At 42.6% G+C, this 23,293-nt stretch overlaps 1 protein-coding gene across 1 annotated transcript in view; it reads left to right on the top strand.

Annotated features, from left to right (window-relative positions):
* Window positions 1–2,319: 2,319 nt before the first annotated feature.
* The window catches only part of ATP1A1 (ATPase Na+/K+ transporting subunit alpha 1), a 33,360-nt gene continuing 12,386 nt past the window's right edge, over window positions 2,320–23,293 (top strand). The window contains exons 1-13 of the mRNA XM_065408078.1: window positions 2,320–2,444; window positions 10,867–10,980; window positions 11,933–11,992; window positions 13,662–13,865; window positions 14,258–14,371; window positions 14,963–15,097; window positions 15,315–15,432; window positions 16,670–16,938; window positions 17,819–18,017; window positions 19,318–19,427; window positions 20,553–20,687; window positions 21,214–21,406; window positions 21,964–22,139. Coding sequence (XP_065264150.1) covers window positions 2,433–2,444; window positions 10,867–10,980; window positions 11,933–11,992; window positions 13,662–13,865; window positions 14,258–14,371; window positions 14,963–15,097; window positions 15,315–15,432; window positions 16,670–16,938; window positions 17,819–18,017; window positions 19,318–19,427; window positions 20,553–20,687; window positions 21,214–21,406; window positions 21,964–22,139 — 1,839 coding nt within the window. The 5' untranslated portion in view covers window positions 2,320–2,432. The remainder of the gene's footprint in view (window positions 2,445–10,866; window positions 10,981–11,932; window positions 11,993–13,661; window positions 13,866–14,257; window positions 14,372–14,962; window positions 15,098–15,314; window positions 15,433–16,669; window positions 16,939–17,818; window positions 18,018–19,317; window positions 19,428–20,552; window positions 20,688–21,213; window positions 21,407–21,963; window positions 22,140–23,293) is intronic.

Here is a 23,293-nt window from a genome sequence, read left to right as displayed (position 1 = left end):
TAGAGGTGTATTTGAGAAACACTGCCCTAAAGGCTCAAAAAGCAGAAGGCAAATAAAAAGCACACCAAATCTATTATTTTTACATAAACTCATGATTTTAAAGCCAATCTCATGATTTTTGGTGAGCCTGACTCATGATTTTGGAACAGTTGGGGTTGGCAATACTGCACTAGTCACAACTTTCTGGTCATAACTATGCTTGAAAGCACTGAAGTTGGCACAGTAAAATCTAGTGCAATCTCTCAGCTGATTGTTATTCAGAAGCTATTTTTTGTGGCAAAAAATAATCTATATATAGTTACTGGCCTTGAGAACAGGCTGTATCAAGGCTTTAATCCTGGGATAGCAGGGCCACTGGCATTTCAAGTACCATGTCATCCAACCCTGCTCAGAGTGGGTCTAATCAACATGGTGCCTAAAATGGTGTCAGCAGCTAGTGGCCCATCTCTAGTAGAGTCCAGTATTGCGAACACCAGTGAAGCTGAAGTGATGCTAGTGCTGACCAGGCTTGGGTGTAGAATGGTAATGGTTACAATCTTTAAAAACTGTCACTGCTTAACAGGGACTACCAACATAGCCAGGGACTTTTCTTTGCTGAGGACAGCGACATTTCCAGTTGTGTTCTCATAGGGTGCTCTTTGGTCTACATTTACTTGGATTGTCTTAATGGCAAGCAAAAGAAATGATAGTGTGAACAGGCTTGACTCCTAAATGTGAGGAGCTGATACCTATATCTGCAAAGGTATGGTTTGACTCAATATTTATTTATGCAATGTAGCTGATATGGTACAGATGGGTCCCATTGTGCACTTGAAGACTGTTGCCACAGACCAGTTTGAATGAATGCAAATAATGATTGCTAGTGATTGTGCAAGTCTGGCACAGCTTCAGATCCTAAAGTCTTGAAACAGTGAGCAGTGGTAAGGAGGAAAGGGTACACTTCTATTTACAAATGGCTACAGCTCCTGGAAATTATTTGATTATAGACCATATTTCAGTCGTATCACTCTCTCGGGAGAATAATTCTTTAAAAAAACAAACAAACACTAGAGTCCATAGTCAGCTTGGACACTTAAAGACAACGTGGTAGGTCAACAAGCCCCCAAAAAGCTTGAAAAGATTCAACATAGATATAATAGCAACAAGAAGATTTTGTGTGTTAAAGAATGAGGAGGTCTTGACATACATCCCACATTCCATGCATGTCCATGCACATCCATGGCAGCCATGCATGCAGGGCTTGATTCTCCACTCCATTGCACCTGCTGCTTTTGTAAAAATGCTACCCAATCAAAAATTCTTCACTTATGCCATTCATTAGAAGTGTTTTACACTCACTTTATACAAGTATAAATGATGGCACATGGTGTAAGACTGTAGGTATAGACCAGATGTAGGCAACCTATGGCACGTGTGCCGAAGGCGGCACGTGAGCTGATTTTCAGTGGCACTCTCACTGCCCGGGTCCTGGCCACTGGTCTGGGGGGCTCTGCATTTTAATTTAATTTTAAATGAAGCTTCTTAAACATTTTAAAAACCTTATTTACTTTACATACAACAATAGTTTAGTTATATATTATAGACTTATAGAAAGAGACCTTCTAAAAACGTTAAAATGTATTACTGGCAAGCAAAACCTTACATTAGAGTGAATAAATGAAGACTCGGCACACCACTTCTGAAAGGTTGCTGACCCCGGTATAGACTGACCTCCTTAAACCTCTTTCTTGCATGAAATCATCGTTACCATTATATGTATTTTGTGCATATATTCTGAAAGGGTGTAGGTGGATGGGTCAGGGTGTGTCATATCAGTCACTTCTTCCTAACATTATAGTCACTAGAAAGGAGCATGGGGTGTCTGTCACTTCTTAATACACTCCCACCCCCTCAGTACAGTGTGACTTCTTCCTCATACCAGGAAGTGTTCCCTGAGACACGTTTACGTAAGTGTCTGTTAGGTGTAGACCCTGTGGATATATGCAGTTTTTGCCTCTTCCTGAAGCACGTGGGTATTGCCCACTCCCCCAGCCGGGAGCCTAGCGCGACCAGCCTACAGGTCTGGGACGATGGGGGCAGGCGGACTACAGGTGCTGGGGCAGGATGCAGGCTGGGGCTCCATGCCCGGGGGCGCGCTGGGCACAGGCGCTGCCGCACTCGCACACCAGGCCCTAGCGCGCGCTCACTCACACGCGAAGCCGGCGGGGCGGGGGCGGGGCCTCGCTGCCTTCTTTAGGCGGCGGGAAGCGGCGCCCGCAGTCGCAGCTCGGCGGGGGCAGCAGCAGCTCGGCGGGGGCAGCAGCAGCAGCGGGCCGGGGAAGCCCCGGAGTCCCAGCAGCAGCAGGAGTCACCGCAGCCGGCAGCGGCGCAGGACACGTGGCAGCCCCGCACGCCCCGGCCCCGAACGAGAAGTGAACCCCGGCACCGCCACCATGGGCAAGGGGGTGAGTGCGGGCAGCCCGGCGGGGCGGGCCGGGCCTGTGGCGCGCTGGCCCCGGCCGGCTCCAGGCGGGTGTGGCCCGGGGGGGCCCTTCCCGGCCGATGCACCGGGGGCGGGAGGAGCCGCTTGGCTTGGTCTCGGCCCAGCGGCGGGACGTGCTCCCTGCCCGGCGGTGCCGCGGGGGGGCTGCCCCGCGCGCTGCCGGCTGCGCGACGGGCTGCGCTCCAGATTCCGGGGCAAACTGTCGCTGTGCAGCGACTCGCCGGGGCGCGAGTAGTGACGGGGCCGTTTGCACGGGGGAGCGGGGGGGTCAGAGCGAGCTCCGGGTTAGTCCTGGGAGCTGATCCCAGGGGGTGAGCGGGAGGCCGGGACGATGGTTGTATTTGGTTCCCGAAGGTCTGAGAGACCGACCCCAGCCAGGCAATGAATAGCTGCTGCCTGGCGTTTCAGTGGTGGCCACGCAAGGGATCAGGCAGTGCTGATGCCGAGTATGCGATGAATAAACCACTAGGGGGTGATGTGATGTGTCACACACACACACACACACACCAGGAGAGCTGTTTTTTTACAACTCTACAGTTTATTTCTTTGAAAAGCATCAGATCATCATAGAAATAGAGGAGGAGGTTTCAGTTTTTGAAACTGATTTTAGTTTGTCATAACACTTAAAAGAATTAAATTTGCTCTAACATGAGTAAAAGCTGCATAGGGAAAAAATGGGAGGGGGGGACTTTAATCTAACGACAGGGTTCAGAGTAGCAGCCAGCAGCCGTGTTAGTCTGTATCCGCAAAAAGAACAGGAGTATTTGTGGCACCTTAGAGACTAACAAATTTATTCGAGCATAAGCTTTCGTGGGCTACAGCCCACTTCATCGGATGCATAGAATGGAACATATAGTGAGGAGATATATATACGTACAGAGAACATGATGAAGTGGGCTGTAGCCCACGAAAGCTTATGCTCAAATCAATTTGTTAGTCTCTAAGGTGCCACAAGTATTCCTGTTCTTTTAATCTAATGTTTAGGCTATTGTAGAAACCTGGTGAGCAGATCAGTCTGTTAAAATGGAGAGTGCCTCATCTGACCAGGTTCTGTGTAACATTTCTGATCACTTTAATTTTTTTTCTCTTTTCCTCTCCATTGTCTCTGTGGCTAACAAATTGGCTAAATTTTTCAGGTTATGAAGGGCTTTTGCCTGTGGATGGTGTGGGTGAATGCATGTTCCAGGTTGAAGGTTATACTAACAGTCCCCAGGTCAGGATGGAAAAGAAATCTTAGTTGTATGGTAACATTATCAGATGCCCTTCTGGAGCTAAACTTGAAACTGTGGCCATTTAAATATCTTCTGGCTATTATAAAAGTACTTTACACTCTTTAAAGTACAAGGCCTGGAGGGGAAAGTTTGCATGATAATAGGTACTGCTTGTTTAGCAATAGCCAGAGCCAGTGATAAAAGGGGGAGGGAAGGAAGGTGTTCAGGATTGAGAAATTCATTGCATCACACCAAACCTGTTAACTGCTGGCATGGTATAATATAACATAATGCTTTGTGTAGGTCTCCCCTCTTGGGTAAGGGGCTGTATCAGCATTTTTGATTCCTTTCAGCTTGCCAGGTTGTAACTGACAATGAAAAGAGCTTCTTATGGCTGATTATTCATAATAATAAAAAACCCTTAGTAAAAAAAAATGTAAGGTTGAGTGAAGCCAAGAAAGCAAAAGCCAAGATTTTTGGAGCAGACAGAGAAGAACTGTGTGTCCTGAAGCCAGCATAAAGAGGGAGTGGAGGGAAACTTTTTCTATTAAGGTTCTTAAAACATTTCCTGGGAGGTTTTAAAATGACTCTGCTTATTTAGTAGTAATAATTAGCAGTTACAGTGATCTGTTTCCAAAGTGCTATACAAACATTGACTGACCTAACATTAAAAATAACAGGAGTACTTGTGGCACCTTAGAGACTAACAAATTTATTAGAGCATAAGCTTTCGTGGGCTACAACCCACTTCTTCGGATGCATATCCGAAGAAGTGGGTTGTAGCCCACGAAAGCTTATGCTCTAATAAATTTGTTAGTCTCTAAGGTGCCACAAGTACTCCTGTTATTTTTGAGGATACAGACTAACACGGCTGCTACTCTGAAACCTGACCTAACATTGGATTGATCAATGCCATTTAGCAGTCACAATGTTGACATAAATACACGAATGGTAGGAGAGCCATGAGAACACAAGACTGTGCAGACACTAATTAAAACAATTGTCTTCAGAAAAGTCCTTCTGATCTTTAGTAGCCCAGAAAAACAGTGGAGAGTATAACCTATCTCAGTCTGTTAGGTTGTTTAATTATTTACAGTGGTCCAAAAGGGTAATTGGCACCTACAAACCTCATGTAACCACTGTAACTAGGTACAGTTAATCTACTGTATTATGTAAATTGGTTTTGTAAAGCTCCTGACTCAAACACATTATCAGAACATCCTGTAGAAACTGTTCATTGCAGTTATAGCCCAAAGGCCAGAGTGGTGGGGGGGGGGGGGAGGGGGTGGATTAAGATATTTTGAGTGGTGGGGGTTGTGTTTTTATTAACATGGGAGACTGTTGTTTATTTTAATGTCTTGACATTTTTAAGTGCTTACATATAATTCAAGTGACGCAGGTTATGCATATTAAAAGACTGTTTGACCTAGTATGGAATCTTAAAACAAAGGAGCGGGAGGGGTACTAATGGAAAATTTGCGACAGAGTAGTTTGTGTGTATGTATGTGTGTGTGTACTTAGTCAGAATGTGTGTACTATCTTGTGACTTTGCAACACTGTTCTAGCGAATGTGTCAAATCAGAGCCTGTTAAAGGAAGGGATGTGAAATGGAACTGAGTGAGGAAAGACTGTGCGGTTTAACCACTTGAGTATTGTTCGCCCATCTTTGCTTGGTTTGTCCAAACAGGAAAAGCTTTTTTTTCCAATCCAAGTGTCAGCTCATGGGAAGAGAGAACTGTGCTCCTTGTAACTGCTATATATGGGGAAGGGAGGGGGTATGAAAAGAAGCTGATGGAAACAGCCACTCTACTTACTTGGTGTAGTGGGGGAGGAGGGATCTGATGACTGGCTGCTTAGCTGGGTTTTCAGCCCAAATAGTACAGCTGTCAGGAGCTCAGTTCCTGTCCCCTCAAGAGGCACAGGATTGTGAGGAACAGGTAACCAGGAGACAGTCTCATTCTCTATATTATCCCTACCTGCTTTTTATATCCTCTTGCCTGAAAATTGCCTAAGGAGGAGCAGCAGCTTACTCTGTTACTTCTCCCCTCCACTTCCTTTTTTTAAACTGGTTGTAGGATACACTCACTGAAGGGTATAGGTTCACCTCTGGAAGTGTGACTCAAAATTGAAGCCTGCTTAGCCCTGGATAGACTTCTTTTCTTGCCAGAAACTAGCAAAGTTTGGGGTGAACAGAGCAGCTGAGAAAGGGGATCTTTCAAAAGCAGTTACTGATTTGTGGGTTCCCAAATTGACCCCTTAAAAAGGCTCTGACTTTCAGAAGGTGCTCTGTACTTACAGAAAATCAGGCCCCTGTAAAGTGTTGAGTTGGGCCCCTAAAAACACTTGCACTTTTGAAAAAGTTGGCCAACATGATGTTCTCCTTTTTGCTGTATCTGTTTGACGCTACATGGCTAGTAGTGTGCTCTATATTGTCTTGAATGTTGGAGCCTATGCGTGCTGTCATACAGCAAGAGGAAATCATGCTTCACATTAGGACAGCCCCACAAATCAGGAAGGACTGCTCAGTCATGAGTTTTCTGGGTTTCAGAAGCCAGCTCTGCTTATGTTCTGATGAAAATAGCTCCATGGAACACAGAGGGTTATCTAGCATTTGTTGTCTTTTTATTCCATGAATGGGCCAGCTTTTGAACAGAGCTGGTTTTAAGTGCGGCTTGCACACACTTCTTTTCACAAAGCGGGAGGGAGAAGTTGAGTATAGGACTGAAAATAGCAAGTCTGCTCATTGTGTCCAACTGGGGTGTAATGAGGTCTCCCTAGCCATTCAGTAAAACTTCTGTGGCAGTGTGCTAGTCATTCAGAGCAGTGGCTCTCAACCTTTCCAGACTACTTTACTCCTTTCAGGAGCCTGATTTGTCTTGAGTACTCCCAAGTTTCACCTCACTTAAAGACTACTTGCTTACAAAATCAGACATAAGTGTCACAGCACACCATTATGAAAAATAGCTTATTTTCTCATTTTTACCATATAATTATAAAATCAATTGGAATATAAATTTTGTATTTACGTGTCAGTGTATAGTATAGAGAGCAGTATAAACAAGTCATTTCGTATGAAATTTTAGTTTGTACTGACTTCGCTAGTGCTTTTTATGTAGCCTGTTTGTAAAACTAGGCAAATATCTAGATGAGTTGATGTACCCCTGGAAGACCTCTGAGTACCGCCAGGGGTACAGGTACCCCTGGTTGAGAGCCACTGATTCAGCGTAACCGTGTTCTGTAAAACCAGAAGCAGGAAGCTGAACATTCAAACTTGGCTTTTTTTGAGGGGACAGAAGGGGAAAGGCTTAGCTATAGCATTTCCTAAATTTGATGAGGGGTAGTTTTGCTGTCTATCACTAGGAAAGTGGTCCTTGCCCGTGACTCATCTGGAGAACATAATTACTGGAAACTGTTTTTGAGGCAGCAGGGCCTTGTTGCCATACTGTTGATAATGTAAATATCAAAAGCAGGTCTCCAGCAATTCTTTTTATTTATTTATTTATTTACTCTGGCTCTCATCATGCATCACTTCAGTCAGCATTGAGACATTATAGAATGGTACATCTGAATGCTTCTCCGCTGCCTTTCTCCCATGCCAAGAATCATTGCTTTTGTTATTTAAAGTGTCTACCATAACCTGCTCTGTTAGGCTTCCTGCTCTCTTTTATTTGGGATCCAACATAGTCACAGATCTGGTCTGTGTAAAGCCTATAAAGCTTTGGCTAAAACGCTCTGACTGGACCAATGGAAAGCAGGGACATTTCCCAACCTCTTGCAGGGATAGTTTTCTTTTGTAGCTCCTTGTGGATTACTGTCACTTGGCGAAATCAGGGTTAGTCAATTATTTTTTGTCAAGGTCCAAATTTCTTGGTCAAGGTATAGTCAAGGTCCAGACTCCAGAGAAATATTTTTCACACCTCAATAACAAAAAGTAAATAAGATTTCACGGTCTAGTCAAAAACGACTGGCAGTCTGGATTTGGCTCGCAGTATGCCTGTTGGCTACCCCTGGGCTAAATGAAACACCTGAAGTGTGGGTGTTCTTTGCAACCATAAGGGCTTGGAACTTTTCACTTTTGAAAAATGAAAACCTAAGTTCCTGCAATTCTCACTGAATTTTCTAGGAATCATGGGTGTTCAAGCACAAATTAGGCCAACTTCAGTGCAGTCTTAACTTGTATAGAAACTACTGGCTTAGGCATCTCCTTCCCTCCCCTCCCCAACCTGGCTAGGGGTAAATCCATTTTCAATCCCTAACAAGATTATCACACTCAAATATAACTGCATTTAAGACCACTTGCAGAAACTGCCTAGCTGCTGTAGCTTTAGGTTCAGGGTGAGAGCAGAATGGTATCCATGTTTAGACTGAAAATCTCAGTACTGAAACAAAACAAACATTCAATAAATGGTAGAGTAGAAATGAGAAATGTGAGTCAGAGCAGTATGAACTCTGAATTATGCTTTCAGTTTAGACTGCTAGATTGAATTGGCTTTTTGATGTGTAGGCCTTGCAAGGACCACTCAGTATACTTTACTCATTCAAACAGGATTCTGGGCAGTGTCCTTGGGTCAGAGTGCCCTCAGCATGTGACCTTGGATTGGGGTGGAGGGTGGAATAAAAGGCTGAAATGAGCAAGTTAACCTCCAGCTACTTTCTGAACAGGCAGAATTACAAAAGTATTGGGGAAAGTAATGTGAAGCAGACAGATTTTACACAGTACTGTGCACCCCACCCTGTATGTACATTTGGAAATCACACTGGCTTTTTAAGCTGCAGGAAGATCATGAAATGTTTACCCTCTGCTGTACACAATGTACGTCTAGTATCCATTCATAATTTAAAGTCAAATAATTTGTGTTAGGCTGGAGGATGTGGATTGAAATTATGGCAACTTTCTGTACTCTGAAAATATCTTTCAAATTGCCTTGTAGCAAATTCTTGTGATCTTGGAATGTCAGTATTTAAAAGTTCAGTGCTGTCCTAAGCATGTAACACTGCTTTCGCCTTTTTAAAAAAAAATGTGGTTTTAGTATGGTGAAGACAATGTCAAGAATGCTGACAATCTTTAGCTATACTTCATTCTTTACAGATAAAAGAGGAGGTAAAGGACAAGTTCCACTCCATTCATTAAAAATAGCCTGCAGTGTTCTTTTGACTGTTGCACAGCTCTCCTGTGGCTGCATGCAGAAGTATGAAGAACATAAATGCTCACCTCCAGTGAAGAAGGGAATATGGTGCTTTATGGAATCTTTTCTGTCAGCTTGGGCAATGAAAATAGACTGCTTGGATTCACTTGTTTAGTTTATGGTCAGTTTCACTTTCAGATGTACAGTGTAATTTAATGGTTTTCAACCTTTTTTTATTTATTTATTTTTTTCATTTGCGGACTCCTAAAAAAATTTCAGATGGAGGTGCAGATCCCTTTGGAAATATTAGACATAGTCTGCAGACCCCCAGGGTCTACGGGCCATAGTTTGAAACCACTGGTGTAATTAAATATTTCTTAATTTTGTGAAAGGTCATTCTTAATACTTGAATATTGGACCCTGTTAACAGGTTCTTGGCATGCATTACTCTAACTTACCAGTAATCCAGTTTCTGATCAGAGGTGCATGCACAACATAGGTTATTGTATTAGTTTTATTATCATCCATTTCTCATATTAGCCATTACAGTTTAAGGTTTTATCAGAGCCTGTCATTTTAACAGTGGTGGAAAATGTGCCAAGGGAAAATGTTAGTAATTGTTAGATGTTGCGCAAAATGGGAGGGGGAAGAGCTGTGTCACTAGAGGTTTGTGCAAGTATGGAAATCTACCTTTGAGATGGGTGGAGCGGGAGATTGTATTTGCATTTCATGGTCCCACTGCAATAGGCAGGGACACAAAGTGCCTAGGGCTACTAGTGCCTCATAGGGAAACTCCAATTGTTTTTTTTATTTAGAAATGTTTCTGCTTCTTAATTGTCCTGTACTTCTCTCTTCCCTTGTCTCTTGATTGTTTTCATACAAATGTCTGTAGCAATTTCTATTGTTTAGGTGCTTGTCTGTTGCTGCTTATTACCCTCCACAACCTGAACTAAGCATCAAAGACCACAATTTCATGCAAATGTCCTATGTAATTAAGGAGAATAAGATGTCTGAAAATAGACTTATGTAAGCATAATCAATTTGTTCCATGAGGCATATGCAGCTCTCTACGTGGGTGGATTTTTTGTTATTTTTTGTGATAACACACATCCTGCTTATATGCCAAAATATTTATAGGGGGATCTGCTCTATAAAATAAAACCAGTCTTCAAAAATAATTTGCACTGTTTGTTTGGGAGACTGTCAAAGAGCAAGTATGAAAGTGTCTTGAAATGAACTCTTGCCAAGTTTTGGGGATGCATGAAATGTCAAATCTGTTTTCAGATTGATTAAACTATTGAATCTCTTCTCTTCCTGCTCCATCATCCCCACACTCGCCCCCTTAGATTCAGGGCTTTGGAGCGGAGCCCAGAGCTGCTCCGGAGCAGTGAAGCTGCAGGTTTTTGCCTGGAGCTGGAGCGGAGCCGGAGCACAGCTCCAAAGCCCTGCTTAGATTAACATGAGAAAACAGCAAAGAGTCCTGTGGCACCTTATAGACTAACAGACGTGTTGGAGCATGAGCTTTCGTGGGTGAATACCCACTGCGTCGGATGCAACGGAAGTGGGTATTCACCCACTAAAGCTCATGCTCCAATACGTCTGTTAGTCTATAAGGTGCTACAGGACTCTTTGCTGCTTTTACAGATCCAGACTAAACACGGCTACCCCCTGATACATGAGAAAACAAAGAGTTAATACACATCTGAAGGAATTTTGTATGTAGTCTGGAGCTGGATTCTTGTGATGTGGATCACTTCTGGTTGGACTGAGGCTCAGACCTCAAAACTGATCTGTGAATAGTGTGCAGCTTACTGTTTGTCTAGTAACTTCAGCCAGCACTTGTGCAATCCCTGGCAGTAATCCGTGCAGCATTGGGATGTTATTGAGCAGACTAGTCTTTTTACCAGCTTGTTTTTAAGAAAGTAGCATAATTTAAATGTAAATAGTTGACTGACATGAAATTCTGTGCATGGGGAATATAGAAACCATACACACTACTGAAGTAGTTAAACATCAGCCATTTCTCAAAACACCTTATTTTTCTCAGACTGGACGTGACAAGTATGAGCCTACTGCTACATCAGAACATGGTGCGGGTAAGAAAAAGGGGAAGAAGGAGAAAAAGAAGGATATGGATGAACTGAAAAAGGAAGTCTCATTGGTAAGAAAGCGAGGAAGGGGAAGAATTGGTGGCTCTTCAACAACATGCACTTCCTTGAAAACACTCTGTCTTTAGGTGCCTACCTTTAAAAATCTAACATTGCTAGAGAGACTAAAGGCATCTAGTAAGTTTTCAGTGCAGCCGTAGTATAAATGTATACCCCAGAGTAAGTGCAGCTCGGGTAGCGGAAGTGCAGTCTTCTCCACATTGTCCTGCCAGTGTGACTCTGGTCTGCTGTGGAGCAACTGCCTATTTAGCCAGTGAGTTCAGTCTCTATGGCTAGACTTAAACATTGGCCCCTGCAGAGACTGTCAGCAGTAGTGTGCATTACTGCTAATCCATTTTAGTGCTGTGGACATCTGTCCACAATGAGTGAATTGTGCATCACATTTGGCTAGTATCTAAATTTCACCAGGTTCTACTTGAGATCGTGTTTCCTTGCTGTGATGTACAATGTGGAAACAAAAGTGTATAAGCTCTTAACCAGTTGCAAGCTTGCTGTGCATGTTAGGAAGGGGAGGTTGGATTGCTTAGCAAGTCTTCTGTATGCCTCTTCCCTTCCATTTAATAAAATAAAAAAAATAATAATACAAAAAAAAACACCCAAAAAACCTCCTGGGATGCAGACCACTTTCAGGCTACTCTACATCATTAGAAATGCAACCGCCTCTTGGATGGAGCACGACATCTTTCTAACAACACTCAGCAATGCTGCCTAGAATAAATCTATTCTGAATAGTGATAAGTAGGGTGAGAGGAATGAAATGGTGAAGTTACAACTTTGGAACCGTCTCAGTTTTAACTCTCTTCCTTGCCATGAAAACCTCCATCTTATGAAGCTATTATTGGCAAGGGAATGGAGAGTAGAAAGCCAGTAAGTAGCCTCTGCTCACTGTTATGCATGGACTGTTATTACACATTCCCACTCCAATCTCTTCTCTCTTTCCTCCAGGATGATCATAAACTCAGCCTTGATGAACTTCATCGTAAATACGGAACAGACTTGAGTCGGGTAGGTAGATTTTTTGCATGTCCCATTTGTCAACTTTTAAAAAGGAACAGCTTCACCAATATGATAAGCCTGCTGTGAAGGGAGATCTGGGTGCTGTCAAATTTGTTTAGCACCACTCTTCCAGTTAATCTTCCAGCCTCTGAGGGAGTCTGTGCATTAACAGTTTTAGCATTAGAGTTCACAAATATTTCTCCTCTTCCTCCCTTTATACTGATTGGCTCAAATATTTTAGTGACTGTTCGTTAACAAAGTTGGGATTTATTCATCTGCCTCTTAAGTATTCCAAGGTCAGGTTGATTCTTAGGTTTTGCATTGAGTGTTCTTGCTTGTGTTCTCTTGCACATGTATTTGTCTGGTAATCCTCTGCTGTAAACCAGGACATGGCCACAAACGTAACACTGACCATCAGTAGTTAAAATCGACAGAGTCCTGTGGCATCTTATAGACTAACAGAAGTATTGGAGCATAAGCTTTCGTGGGTGAATACCCACTTCGTCAGACGCATGTAGTTAAAATGTTACTTTTATAACAAAGGGTGCCGGAAACAGAGACAAGAAGCAAACCCCCACTGAGTTATTTTACTTGATAACTAAAGGGATAGAGCATTTTGAAATAGTCTTGTTTAAAGAGCAACTTAATGTCCTGATTGTTTTGTACAAGTATATTTCTACTCTCCTAAAAAAGGGGCCTCTCCGCAAGAGAGAAACTGACTGTATAGGGCGCACGCAACTTGGGGGAAAAATTTTTTTTCCAGCTTTCAGGCAAAAAAAAAAAAAAAATCTTGTAGGTAGATGGTGTAGCAGCTAGTTGGTTTAAAAAAAAAAATCTTCAAACTTCAAAAAAAATTCTACATCACTTATCTCCCACTTGACTGTTTTTTTTCTGAGACTTGTAGAAACGTGTAAAATATGCTAGCTTACTAAGATTAATATCACATAAATGAATTGGTCAGCACTTTGAGCAGGGTACAATGCTGGTTTCACACCTTGGTTGGTACTGTTTTGTTGACAGCTGTTTCCTACAAGGTTTGATGCAGCAGATATCTTTTATTTTGGGTCTTTTATAACACAGTAGGGCAAAAAACTTAATTCTCATACAAGTCAAGCTTTTTGAAAACTTGAGAGAGACTTTTTCGGGAAGACTAAAATCAAAATAGCCACAGAAGGCCATTTTGATTTTTGCTTGTACCATAACTTCCGAGCCTCTGACAGTCTGCTGTGGACCGTTCTCGCGGTGGGGGTAGGGGATCATAACTTCCACAATAGTGGTCCCGTCACACCTTTGACGTTGAAGGCCCATCATCATTGTGAACTCCTGTACCATTCCTTTCACCTGGCCAGCTTGTACTTTCATCTGCGAGCTGGAAATAGAAGTGAGGTTATTTTATTGTGCAGATTTGTAGTACAAATAGTTACCTGGAGACACTAAAAGGCTACATAAGCTCCCATTGTCTTTGCTCTTTTATTGAAAGGAAAGTGTTCTCTCCTTTAGTTTGCAGGAGCAGAGCGGGAAGCAAAGCAGAGGCAGGCCTTTGCTTTCATTCTTGCAATGAGCTCAGAATGGCTTGCTCAATCACATTTGACCACAGTGCCTCAAACTGAGGAAGAGCCTGGTGGTGTGACCTTACTGCAGTGCTATAACTAGACTACCTTCCCAACCTGCGTTCTAGGGTTTGACAACTGCTCGTGCTGCTGAGATTTTGGCTCGGGATGGCCCAAATGCCCTCACACCTCCCCCTACCACTCCTGAATGGGTAAAGTTCTGCCGGCAGCTGTTTGGAGGATTCTCCCTTCTATTGTGGATTGGAGCTGTTCTTTGTTTTCTGGCTTATGGCATCCAGGCTGCAATGGAGGAGGAGGCAAATAATGATAATGTGAGTACTTATGTACTAGGCTCATTTGCATTGAGTTAGACATGTTGTTTGTCTTGCATCTAAACCTTCAGTCCAGGAACTCTTCCTAAGGTTTTTAGTGAATGGTAGTATTTTCATAACTATGGTCTCACTCTAGTTTAATTTCTGTGCTTCTACATATATGGTCTTCAATCCATGCCTTCAGCAGCTGAATTCCAGCTTACATCCAATCTCATTAACGGAAGTTTCAGCTGTTTCCTGGAACATAAAATTGACTGTAGCTCTTGATTAACTTGTGCGCAGACATTATGCAAAGACTGCAAGTAGCTGTCCAATTTAGTGTAAGCGTTAGAAATTGATAACTAAACCCTTCAGTCAGAATCTGCTCTCAGTTGACTTTTTGTTCATTGCAGTTGTATCTGGGTGTTGTGTTGGCTGCTGTTGTTATCATAACTGGCTGCTTCTCATACTACCAAGAAGCAAAGAGTTCTAAGATCATGGAATCCTTCAAGAACATGGTGCCTCAGGTATGTAATGTCTAATCACCCAGCGGTCGATCAGGCTTTAGCTAGCTCAGGATTGTTAACCAGATTAGAATGTTGCTGTCACTGCAAAAGATGTGACTGGATTTAGGGAGTATTTTACTAGTTTTTAGCAGATTTGACTTCTTTAATGCCAACCTGTCAGTATGGGTCTCCATCTGTTAAAAGTGGAAGTTTCATATTTCTCTTGGCATTAGCAAAGTTACTTAGTGCACAATAACAAACGCTAGCTATACTCCTCGCTGGATGAGTATCACCAGTTATTGGTGTCCAGTAAAGCACTTGACTGCAGCTTCTTAGTATATTGGACTTCTGTTGGCCTGATTATAAAGCACTTAAAGAAATTTAGCTCTGATTTGGATTAAATAGCCCATGTCGCACATAACTGCCATAGGCCCTCTTCACCATGGCAAGAAGGAGCTTTTAATGACAGGAAAACTAAACCCATCTGTTTTCTTCAACCACATTCCCATATGAGGTAAATAAGTTGACTTACCACCATGAGAGGAAAGACCCGCTGGCCCCTTGAAGCCTTTTTTGAATTATTTAAAGTAGTGTATTCCTTGACTCTTCTAGCAAGCCCTTGTGATCAGAAATGGTGAGAAGCTGAGCATAAATGCTGAAGGTGTTGTAGTTGGAGATCTAGTGGAGGTGAAAGGAGGAGACAGAATTCCAGCTGATCTTCGTATCATAAGTGCTCATGGCTGTAAGGTGGGTGCATTTTCAAATGTCTCTGAAAACCCTATTCCATACTAAGGGAGTCACTTTTCTAACTAGCTAAATTCAATGCTGAATTTATGGGACGTTAGTTTTTTCGATGATAATATAGAAGTGCCCTAGAATTCCAGTGTGTTCCCCTCAAATTTCTTTTCCTTCCTGTGTATTTGTCCGCTTGTGCAAGAAACAGTGTGATGTATCTTCCATGCAGGTGGATAACTCCTCACTCACTGGTGAGTCAGAGCCTCAGACCAGGTCTCCAGATTTCACAAACGAGAACCCACTGGAGACCAGGAATATTGCTTTCTTTTCCACCAACTGTGTAGAAGGTACTTGGCTTTAATACTCCATAAAATGTGCACTAATGTAACATGGGGGGGTTAAAACATTAAATCAAGAAACTGCTATGGCAGTATAAATGTTTAATGTATAGCTTTAAGTAGTTGGAAGCACATGGACTCCACTTCCAACTCCCATGCAAACAACCAGGGTATAGCCCCTGAGAGAGGCTGTTTCTGATAGGAAATTGACAGTGTGTAATTGGACAGTAAGCTTCTGCAGCAATGTTAGCTTGGAGTTTCTGGTTTCCTCCAAGATGTTGCTTTACTCAACTTCTATTAATTTAACTATTTCAAATCTTTAAAAAGGAAAAGGAACATGGGTTTGTACAGCTCCCCTGGCATCGTTCTCGCCCAAAGGCCCAATTGAGGTCTGGGGCACTAATATAATATTCAGACACAGGTGTTGTGTTTGAAAATAACGCAGCTGCTTTAGAGAATTTAGAATTCCAGTGCCCCTCAAACAGAACTAGTATTCCTCCTGCAGAATTCTTCAGCAGACTCAGTGGCTATTGTATAAATTAGCCCCTCCCTTTGTCATTTGTGTGACAGACATGCCCCGATGTAACCAGATAAAGTGCAATGAGGATTTACAAATAAAAAGTAGTGTCTTTTTTGGTAAACATGTGGGGCTCAGTTCTGCCCTCAGATATGCACGTACATACCTTTATGGCAACACACATAATATGCCTAGATCACTCTATCAGTCCAGTGTTGGAGCAGAAATGTTGTACTTTGTAGCTGGTTGACACTTGTTATGTTGTACCAGAGGGATAGGCCCCAAAATAGGGACTGGCATTTGGAAGGGATTCCCCCCTTCTGCCGTAATAAGCAAGCAAAAGTCTGTGCCTGCTTGTGCCTGGCTTTCGTCATCCCTTTGTCGGAAAGCTATCTGCCCTCTTAAAAACCCTGTGGGTGCACTGCCATGCAGCAGGTCCTTGTTCCCTAATTGGAATCCAAGGGAGGAGGTGTGCAGGAAGGCTGCATGGCAGTGGTGGTTTTATTTACACAAGAATTCCTGCTCTGGGGCTGGGTTAGAGATTCCTCCTCACATATGCTTGATGTGGATGAGGTCGTAAAGGCTATTGTGGTGTGAACAAACACGGTCGTTTTAAATAAATGTATGGAGATCTGATTAAGCACCTCCAAACTCAAACCAGAGCAAAGTAGCTTTCTGTGTCTGGCATCAGTGAGTACTCTATTAAAGCCTGTTATCTCTCACTTCCAGGCACTGCCCGTGGTGTTGTCATTAACATTGGAGATAATACTGTGATGGGCCGTATTGCCACTCTCGCATCTGGACTGGAAGGGGGGAAAACTCCCATTGCAACTGAGATCGAGCACTTTATCCACATCATCACTGGAGTGGCTGTGTTCCTGGGAGTCAGCTTCTTCATCCTCTCATTGATCCTTGAGTACACCTGGCTGGAGGCAGTCATCTTCCTCATTGGAATCATTGTTGCCAACGTTCCTGAGGGTCTGCTTGCTACTGTCACGGTGAGCTGGTGGGGAATATCAAGATGGTTTGAAAGCAGTTGCACTTAATCTTTCTCAGATTGTACTTGAAGGCAAACCGTAGCATAGCAAAGGGTATTCTCATTGCTGAACAGTCGTCTTGGTCTGTGTGGGTGGGGCCAACCTGTGATAGTGATTAATTTAGTCTGAGAAACAATCCCATGTTTCTGCCTAGTACCAACTCATCCAAACTACATTTGAACCCTTTTGCAAAATTAACCACAGTTTTGAAACTCTTCAGCTAGTGTAGATGGGGCCCCAAATTACTAAATCATAAAATAAGTTTCATATTGCAAGACTATTATTAACTCTCTTTAGTCAAAAGGTCAGGACTGTAAATGCAGTTCCCTTTCTGATACAGTGAAAAGCAGGAGACTATCCAATGTGGTGACATTTAACCTCTTTACTTCAAAATAGTGTGTGTGGTGCGGGGGGTTGTGTTTAAGTAAAAAGGTACCTTCCACCTGCCTACTCTCATGCCTTTGAGTTCCCAACTGAATGGCTGGGAAAGGCCATTTCCACTTACTTTAGATAGCCTGATTTGCCAAATTGTTTCAGAAACTTCTCATGTTCTTGAGTAGTTTCTGTACACTTTTTTTTTTTTTTTTTATTGGCATTTCATTTTAAGGCGTTCTGACCCAGGATGTGATATCCTAGGAGAGGTTTATGAAGGAGAAAATACAGTCTGGTCTAAATTTAAACAAGTCTAAGAATCCGTGCTTTCTGTTCTTGTGAGGGAGTGGTAACTGCAGCTTCTAAACGCAAAATTACTGCACTCTAGTGCCAGTTGTGGGCTATGTAGAACTAAATTAGTGTACAAGCACCTGTCTGATTCTTCCATCTTTCTCACTTCCTCTCCCAGGTGTGTTTGACACTAACGGCCAAGCGTATGGCTCGTAAGAATTGTCTGGTGAAGAACTTGGAAGCCGTGGAAACCCTGGGCTCCACATCCACCATCTGCTCCGACAAAACTGGCACCCTGACTCAGAACCGCATGACAGTTGCCCACATGTGGTTTGACAATCAGATTCATGAGGCTGACACCACAGAGAACCAGAGCGGTAAGAAAAGTTCTCTCAATTGAAGTTTCTAATTAGCATGTTGTGCTAGAGGTGTCTTAGCTTACAGATAGTGTAAAAAGACTTTGGTGTCTGGAGTGCAGAGTTGGAAGGATTTAGAACTTGTCTGCTACAGTTCCTGGTTAATCAATATAAACCTCATTATGGCCCCATGCTAACTTCCTCTTTTATCCTGAATGTATATCTCATTGAACTGATAACTCCTAGACAGTGAGCATTGGAAAGATCACTTCCCCTAGTTCCAAATCAGTTTTTGGATTTGATCTAGGACCTTGATGTTATCGTTTGGCAAGATATCAAAGTCTTATCACCACTCAAAGTAGAATCTTACAAACCTATTATGTAAAGTGCCTGTAAATCATGAGTTTCAGTCCTAGCTCTGCCACTGTCTAATTTTTTTCTAAACTAGAAAATGTTGTTTTAGTTATCAGGTGAACTTGCACTGGTGAGGAAGACTTGATTTTCCCTAGGTCTGATCGTGCTTGTCTGATCCAGTTTTGAAAGTGGTTGTGTCTAGTCTACACTAGTACTTAACCATGTTTAATACAGTGCAAAGTATCAAGCTATATAAATACAAAGCATTATTGGAAGCACACGAAGTGCAGTATAAACATTTGGGCTGACGATAGTAGGAATAAACCAGTGTTTATTCAATGAAGAAAAATCTTTGAGGCTTAATAGTTGTGTCCCTCCCAACTAGCAAATGACTTTTTAAAAGGCTTTTGCCTGGTTTACTCTTTCCAGGGAAACCGTGTTCAATTCTTGTCATTTGAAGCTCCTCAACAATAAACATGGGGTAAATGGAGTGGATGAGTCCTTTAATTGTCATCCCTGTGATAGAACTTAAATTAATTTTGCAGACTGGGCACAGTGAGGCCAGGACTTCCCTAACAATGAGTGGGAGAGCGGGAGTGGAACCCAGGAATTCTGATTCCTAGTGTCCCGATCTATGAAAGGAAGTCAGTCTGACCCTTGCTACTACTGAAAACATAACTAGTAGTCTATAGAATCTAGACTACAGAAGCCTATTCTTAAAATATTTAGCTACTCTGTTAATCCCCAGGCCTTTCCCTACTCACCACCTGCTCCCCAGAGTAACTTGTGACTAGATGAGTGACTAAAATTTAGGGGAAAAGAAGCAGATGCAAAACACCCAGTAGGACAAATATGAGCTTTCTTATAGTCTGAGGTAGAAAAGACTGAGACTTTACGCTGAGCTGAATGAAGCCTTTTCCCATATCTATTTGGCACCATAACATTTCCCTTCTTCCCCTGCTTCCAGGTGCCTCCTTTGACAAGAGTTCTCTTACCTGGGCTGCTCTGTCCAGAGTTGCAGGTCTCTGCAATCGTGCTGTGTTCCAGGCTAATCAAGAAAATGTACCTATTCTCAAGGTGAGTTCAGTTAAAGGCATTCTAAACTATCCTGACAACCGTTTTTGCTCTGATTTGTTGGTGTTACAATCCAGTTGTCTAGACTGGTGAAGGCAGTGCAGTAACAATTTATGCCCTGTCTGTCACATGCCCGCCAGTCCCGGGATTGCAGTGGACATGTAGGGAGGGAAGGCCAGCTGGTACTCCTGGCTTTTCCTGTGAACAGACCCATAGAGGAAAGCTGGAGAAACAATTTCCCTTTCTGTGCTTCTGGCAGGGGTGGGAGGTGGTTCTGAGATGTATGGCTCCTGCCGCATGATCTTTGCCTTCGGCTGACCCCTGACGTCTGCAGGTTAAGGGAGTAGAACATATCAGGCTAGGAATGTGCCAGAGCAAGGTTTCCTACACAGCTTGGTGCATTTTTTCTCTCTCCTCTTTTGGTTATTCCCGCATAGTATGTGGGGAGTGGGTTCCATAAAAGTATACTTCGCTTTAAAGAAACTGGCAGTGGTGGCCATAGGAGCAGAGTGAGCAGGTGTCATAGGATCTTTCATTAACTTCACAGTACACTTGTGCCTAATGTTGTCTGACCTTCTGACATAACTGTAGGTCACTAAAGCAAATGCCACATGGCGATAATTGTGGAGGAGAAATGCTAAGATCCAGCCTAGTCTAATGTCTGCACAAGTGAAGCACTGCTTTTGTATCCAGCATTTGACATGTTAATTATGTCACTTAATGCATTACTGGAAGGTGCTTAGATACTATGCTTGATAACAGTGTAGAAGAAGCCATGTAGGACAGAATAACTGTCTTGACTATTCAGCAATACTGGTTCTGTGACTATAAATCCTCTATCTGTTTTTAATATCAATCCGCTACCATGAAATCTTATACCTATTGTAATCCTGATTCTTGCATCTCTTCGTTCATGACTTGAAGCCGTTAAAAAGTAATTTCTTATTACTGTAATACCTGTCTGCCACAACTCTTCTTAGATTGTCCTGTTGGTTACATAACTTTCTCCACACTCTAGAGGTCTACTTGACTTCGGCTTCAGCCTTGTTTGAGATGCTTTGTCTCCTCACTGAAAGAGTGAACGCATGCAAGTTTACAATGTGTGAAACTTTTTTTTTATTTTAACAGAGGGCAGTTGCAGGTGATGCGTCTGAATCTGCACTTCTAAAATGTATTGAAGTGTGCTGTGGTTCTGTCAAAGAGATGAGAGAAAGGAATGCCAAAGTAGTGGAAATACCATTCAACTCTACCAACAAATACCAGGTAAAAGGGAGCAAGACCCTCCTGAGGAAGAAGGGTTCCCAGCCCCTATATGTTAGTTTATACAAAGTGCCTCGGGCTAGATCAGCCCTGTATAACATGCAGCACTGTCTGCAATGGGATTGCATTGGCTGCCAATAGGGTTTTGTTTTTTTGTTTTGTTATGTATCTCAGTGTTGTGATGGGAGACTAGGAGAGGTTCAGTCTGGGGAACTAACCAAATTGCAAATGTGATCTTTTAAAATAAATGAAACACGCTAGAGAGTTCTCGACACCCACATATAACCAAAGTTGTGGGAGAGGACTTGCCAGAATTCCTGTGTTTCCAGAGTACCTTAAAGGGATCTGCCTTAATTCTCCAATTCACTATTAAATACTTGGAATGAGTGTTAAGCACTTTCTGCCTATACAACTCTTCCAAATCACTGTGGAAACTAACCATTCTGTGTGGCATTTTTAATGGGACCAATCCCATTAATCTCATGCTGTACATATATAAAGCTGTAAAAGCTCTTCTCTTACAACCTAGCTGTCTATCCATATGAATGCCAATCCATCAGAGTCTCGCTACCTGCTGGTGATGAAGGGAGCCCCGGAGAGAATCCTGGACCGCTGCAGCTCCATTTTGATCCATGGAAAAGAACAGCCGCTGGATGAGGAGGCAAAAGATGCTTTTCAAAATGCCTACCTTGAATTGGGCGGCCTTGGGGAGAGAGTACTAGGTAAGGAAATGTAGTCATAGCGCACTGCCAGTGGCTTGGGCTCCACACACAATGCCACAGAAGCATGGATTTAAGTACAGGGGGTTGTGTTCTGTTCTGGCAATGCAACTGTCTCTAACTTACAGGGCACTTCAGCATTGATCTGGAAAGAATCTGTCCCTTGGGAGGGATATGCACTTGTTCTAATATTGGGTGCAGCCTACATGGACGTTTTGGGGTCCCATCATACAGGGTAGCCAGACTGCTTGGATCAAAATGAATCAATGCATGCCAGAACCTATCATTTCCATGGGCTGCATTATATTAAAAATTGCTCCATTTCATGTAAACTAAGTAGTGCTCGGTCACCTGGCATTGGCAACTAGCCAGTAGTCTAGGAAAACTTTTAAGCCAGCAGGAGTGATGCTTACTTTGAATAACATTGACTGGGCTCCTGAGCAGAAGACCTGGCACTAACTTACAGAGCTCCTCACCACTGTTATTCACAATAAGTGAATTCACCACTAAACTTGCCTGCTTAGGGGCACAAACTAATCATCGTTATTGACTTGCTGCAGGCTTTTGCCACTTGGCTCTGCCAGATGATAAATTCCCAGAAGGCTTCCAGTTTGACACAGATGACATCAACTTTCCTGTAGAAAACCTCTGCTTTGTTGGGTTGATTTCTATGATTGACCCTCCTCGTGCTGCTGTGCCAGATGCTGTTGGCAAATGCAGAAGTGCTGGAATCAAGGTATCTCTCTTTTTAAGTGTGTGCGATGACATAAGCTAAAGTACAAATGAAATGAGTGAGCCCAGTATTCAGACCTGGAAGAAACTAGGTTCTCCTTCGAGTGCTGATCCTTGTGTGTTCCACATGTGGGTACATGTGTACTGCATGTGCCTGAGACTGGAGATTTGTAGCTAGTAGTGAATACTTCCCTGGGCCCAGTTCACTCTGATGCCATTCTTAAAGGCTAAGACACTTAATGCTTTGGAAGTTTGCCATTTAACCTAACAGAGTAATGCAGGGTCCATGCTAATCAAATAGCAGACTGAAAAAATTTTTTTTGATGGAGAGTCCAAATTCTTCATACCAATGGCTGAACTGGTCTGAGTCAGACAAAATTGGGCCTAATATTCTGTTGGTTCTCTCCTGTCTCTTAACCCGAGCTGGTCTAAAAGTATTGCTGACAGCCCCATAGATGGAAGTTTCAGAGTAGCAGCCGTGTTAGTCTGTATCCGCAAAAAGAACAGGAGTACTTGTGGCACCTTAGAGACTAACAAATTTATTAGAGCATAAGCTTTCGTGGGCTACAACCCACTTCTTCGGATGCATATAGAGTGAAACGTATATTGAGGAGATATATATATATATATATATATATATATATATATATATATATATATATATATATATATATATATATATATATATATATATATATATATATATACACACATACATAGAGCATGAACAGGTGGGAGTTGTCTTACCAACTCTGAGAGGCCAATTAAGTAACAGAAAAAAACTTTTGAAGTGATAATCAAGATAGCTCAGTACAGACAGTTTGATAAGAAGCAAGTGTGAAAATACTTACAAGGGGAGATAGATTCAATGTTTGTAATGGCTCAGCCATTCCCAATCTTTATTTAATCCTGAGTTGATTGTGTCTAGTTTGCATATCAATTCCAGCTCAGCAGTCTCTCGTTGGAGTCTGTTTTTGAAGTTTTTCTGTTTTAAGATAGCCACCCGCAGGTCTGTCATAGAATGGCCAGACAGGTTAAAGTGTTCTCCCACTGGTTTTTGAGTATTATGATTCCTGATGTCAGATTTGTGTCCATTAATTCTTTTGCGTAGAGACTGTCCGGTTTGGCCAATGTACATGGCAGAGGGGCATTGCTGGC

Source organism: Emys orbicularis, chromosome 1, assembly GCF_028017835.1.
Source record: "Emys orbicularis isolate rEmyOrb1 chromosome 1, rEmyOrb1.hap1, whole genome shotgun sequence".
In the NCBI taxonomy this organism is placed as follows: Eukaryota; Metazoa; Chordata; order Testudines; family Emydidae; genus Emys; species Emys orbicularis.
This window is presented reverse-complemented; position numbering and strand designations above follow the sequence as displayed.